We start from the raw sequence: 4508 nt of genomic DNA, 5'->3' as shown, positions 1-4508 counted from the left end.
GGCAGCCTCTGGATTTCCCTGGTGAGCCTTGAAGTTGGAGATGGTACCCAAACCTGTGTCCTCCTCCCATTCAGCTTGGGAAAAAGCCATTGTTCAGGGGTCTAGAGCCCTGAGGAGTCCCTGAGAGGCACAAATGGTTAAGCACCTTGCTAGTAGCTGAAAGGTTGGCAGTTCAAGTCCTTCCAGAGGCACCTTGGAAGACAGGCCCTAGTGATCTGGTTCTGGAAGGTCACATCCGTGAGCATCCTACTCTGTGGCACATGGGGTCACCGTCAGTTGGAATCAACTCCATAGCAACTGGTTTGGGCTGTCTGAGCCCCAGGAGGTCCCTGGGTGCTGCACTAACCTAAAGGTTGATGGTTTGAACCCACCCAGTGGTACTGCAGAAGGAAGGCCTAGTGATCTGCTCTTAGAAAGATTACAGTCAAGAAAACCACGCAGAGCAGTTCTATCCTGTAACACATGGGGTCGCCGTGAGTCGGAATTGACTTGACGGCAATGGGTTTGGCTTTGGGTTTTGAGGAGGCAGGCAATGGGAACAGAGTTTTGGACTTAGCTAAGCTTTAACTTGCTGGTTCTGACTTGCCTAAGCAACTTCCTTACCTCTCTGCCTGCCTTCTTCCTTGCTTCCTTTGAGAATTTGCAGACTGGCTGGAAGGAGAAGGGATCTAGCTATCTCTGAAACTCACCCCAAGCCAGCATCCTGCATTTGGAAACGTGGCCTTTGGAATCAGGCAGACTTGGGTTCTCCATCCCAGCCCTGTGTGACCCCAGGCACGTTGCTTAACTTCTCTGTGCCTGCTTACACCCAGCTCACCACAGTGTGAAAATGAATTTAGATCATGTGCCTGAACATACTCAAACACAGCAGTGCTTATAATAATGGTTTATAAATGTTACATAGCAAGAAAAAAGAGCCCCTGGTGTATGTACTCAGGATCTAGTGGTTAACAGTGCTGTTGTACAAAGAGCTCACCTAGCCACACAACAACCCCATTTTAGAGAAGAGGAAACCAACAGACTCACCCAAAGTCTGTAGCTACTAAGTGCCAGGATTTGAGCTTACATCTGACCAGCAGCCCAGAGCTCTTTCCACCACAAAAGTGGCTTGTCTCTTGGTTGTCTGTCCTTTTGGGGCCCATCCAGGTACAAGGCATCTTTCCCAAATATCACTCCCCTGGGCTTGCAGTCACACCACTTAGTCCAGGCACAGCCTTGAGAGGCCTCTGAGGTCCTGGGGCCACCTGGAAGACTTCTTATATGAATAATTTATTATTATTGCTGTTCTTGAAAGTATACACAGCAAAGCATATGCTAATCCAACAGTTTCTGTACATACAATTCAGTAACACTGAGTATATTCTTCAAGGTGTGCAACCATACTCATTCTCCTTTTCTCAATTGTTTCTGCCCCTTTAACATAAACTCAATGCCCCCTAAGCTTCCTGTCTATTCTTGCTGTTGTCCGTTTGAGCCCATGTAGATAGTTCTTTAAAAATGCACAGTGCTCAAAGCAAACATTCTTTACTAATTAAGCTAAAATGTTCTTTGGTTTGAAGTAGACTTCAGGAGATACTTTTGGTTTAAGGTTTAAAGATTAACTCAGGGCAATAGCTTTGAGGGTTCATTCAGCCTCCATGTATCCAGAAAGTCTGGACTCTACGAGAATTTGAAATTCTGTTCTGCATTTCCCCCCTTTTGATCAGCATTCTTCTATAGAATCTTTGATCAAAACATTCAGTAATGGTTACTACCTTGTGTCATGGCAAAGGTGGCAGCTGTTCATGGAGGCAGTTTGCCATGTATCACCTGAAAGGCTTCTTAGGGTCAGAAAGGTTCCACAGTGGCTGCCTTTCTCGTCATGGCCCAGCCCCACAGTCTTTACCCTGAAGCTGCCCTGCTTGCCAGGCCCAGGAACAAAGGTAGAAATTAAAGAGGCCCAGGAGTCTGGCAGGATATTACACCTAGTCACATTTATTTGGTACCTACCATGTATAAGGCCCTATGCTAACTCTGACACATGTGATATGAGGATTTGCCCTTGAACACTGTAGTGTGTGGTGAGGAATGTAGAAGAACATGCAGGGGTCAGCCTGCAACAAGGGTGACAATAGACATGACCAGTGATAACTGAACTCACCATCCATTCCGAGGGACTCACCAATCTCCATATCCCGAGGTGGCAGAATGGTTAACATGTTCTGCTACTGACCAAAAGGTTGCAGAATCTCGTCCACCCAGTGGTGCCTTGGAAGAGAGGCCTGGTAGTCTACTTCTGAACAATCAGCCATGGAAACCCCTATGGAGCACAGTTCTACTCTGACACACACGGGGTTGTCGTGAGTCAGAAGTGACTTGACGGCAGTTGGTTTACCATTCTCCACGCACCAGGCGGGCTTATGCTGTCTCACCCTCACAACAGCCTTGGGGAAATCACCGTTTCATGGATGGGGAAAACAAGCCTCAGAAAGTTATGGGTTCTGTCCCAGGTTGGTGGTGGAGGCTGAATTTCAACCCATGTCTGTGGGTCTCCAAAACCCATATTCTCGATTGCTTGGCTGCTCTGCCTCTGGGGAGGTGGGAGTCAGTGGAGGGAGACCTTGAGCCTTCATGGCAGCAGAGGGCGGCTTCTCAGAGAGAGGCATCAGTGCCTCAGAGGGGCCGGACAGCGAGACGAGAAGGCTTCCCCATACAGAGGAGGATGGCAAAAGGATTCTAGGCACAAAGACTTTTTCTTTTTTTTAATGAGTAAATGCAAAGCAGGTGTGCAGTCTAGTTCAGTGAGTTCTGCCAATACCAATGTCCTGGTTTTTGTTTTTTTTAATTTAATTTTGTTGTTAAGAATATGCACAACAAAACATACCAATCCAACCATGTCTACGTGTACCACTCGGTGACAACAATTTGAGTTGTGCAGCCATTTCAGAGTTGCTCCTCTCCATTAACACAGCTCTCTGCCCCCTGAGCTTCTGTTTAATCTGTTGAGTTGCTGTTGTCAATTGGACCCCATAGAGATAGTTCTTCAAAGAGCATGAAGCTCAAAGCTGACATTCTTCACTAGTTAAACTAAACTATGGTTTGGTTTTAGGAAAACTTCAGGCCAACCTCCTGGTTTGGATAATGTAATATGCCATAACTGGGTGATGGTACAAGGGACCTCTTTCTGTTGGTTTTGCAACTTCTTATGACTCTCTACTTCAGAATAGTAAGTTAAAGAAAAAAGAAAGCATTCCAGGCAGAAGGACCCATTTGAGCAGAAGCCTGGAGGTGGGACAGGCAAAGTGGCATCTGAGAGGGACTGGGGAGGCAGTCCAGCCCTCCTTGTCCCATAGGCCATATTGGGTGGGTGGAGCCACAATTCCCAAAGCAGTTGAACTCCAGGACCTTTTCTTTTTCCCAACTCTTCCTCACTGGCATGTCATAAGGATTCAGTAAGATGCTACTCATGAAGGTGCCCAGGACCGTGCCCTCCTGTATCAAGTACTCACACAAATTGAGCACTTACATGTTAGCTGGGCAATAACATGGATAATGGCCTCCCATGGAGTGCTTTGTAAATGCACAACAGGCCTTTTTCTTCCTCAGAGCCCTATGTAGTAGGAGTTCGTACCCCCACTTTACTGACAACGCACCTGAGGCTCAGAGATTACACAGCAAGTAGATGCCATGTCTTGAACTTGACCTTATAACTCTACACCCAGTGCTTTTTTCCCAGTCCTGGAATATGACTTTGGGTAGGAGACTCCACACACCTCAAGTTGTCTGCAGGGAAGGTCTCCCCATTCTCTGGGAACTTTTCACCTCACCCACCATCAGCAGGGCTGTCATGGAACCTGGATGAAAGGAACCTGAAGGGACTCAGCAGGTCAGAAGTGCCATGTGGAGTCTGAGCTCTGTCTCTCCTTGGCTGAGCATCCACTCTGAGCCTTGGGTTCTCTTATAAAACAGAGTTAACAGTAACCTACAGAGCTCGGGGCTGGGCTGAGGCTGCAGGAGATGCTGGCCGTGAAGGTTTGGGGAAAGGTGAGGCTCCTTGGGATGCTACAAGAGCCCCATGGCTACCCCCCCCCCACACACACACCTTCTACTGTGGCTGAGGCTGGGGCAGGAATTCATGGGGACAGAAGAGGGAGAGTGTAGGGAAGCCGCAGTTTCCACCCGCCATTTTGTAGGCTCTTGTGGTGAGACTGCCTTCTACCTGAAAATGGTGGCTGAGAGAGCCTCAAGAGCCAGGAGGCCAGGGCTGAGGAGGAAGCTGTGGGGCAGGGCCTCTGGCCCTTGGGAGATGTTAGACAGGGGCCCATAATGGGAAAGTAATGTCTTTGCTTTCCCTTTCAATCGGTGCCCCGGGTGGGTCTCTACTGTGTGTTAGTGGTCAGGGTATATTGGAAGGTTTAGCCTGTACGTTTCCAGGTCGTGTCTGACCACTCCATGTGGACTCTGAGATGGGCCAGGGCCACCAAGGAGCTCAGAGGTTGTCCTGGGAATCTGTGTGTGGGACAGGGGGA

General features: G+C 48.4%; 1 protein-coding gene across 1 annotated transcript in view; it reads right to left on the bottom strand.

The window, feature by feature from the left end:
* SLC15A3 (solute carrier family 15 member 3) overlaps positions 1–2171 on the bottom strand; it is a 45913-nt gene extending 43742 nt beyond the window's left edge. The window contains exon 1 of the mRNA XM_007945021.2: positions 2162–2171. Within this exon, the coding sequence (XP_007943212.2) occupies positions 2162–2171 (10 nt within the window). The remainder of the gene's footprint in view (positions 1–2161) is intronic.
* Between the last annotated feature and the right edge of the window lie 2337 nt (positions 2172–4508).

The sequence above is a fragment of the Orycteropus afer genome, unplaced genomic scaffold (genome assembly GCF_000298275.1).
Source record: "Orycteropus afer afer isolate SDZICR_OR568_19922 unplaced genomic scaffold, OryAfe1.0 scaffold00130, whole genome shotgun sequence".
Taxonomy (NCBI): Eukaryota; Metazoa; Chordata; class Mammalia; order Tubulidentata; family Orycteropodidae; genus Orycteropus; species Orycteropus afer.
The sequence above is the reverse complement of the archived record's forward strand: the minus strand, read 5'-3'. Positions and strand labels throughout refer to the sequence as shown.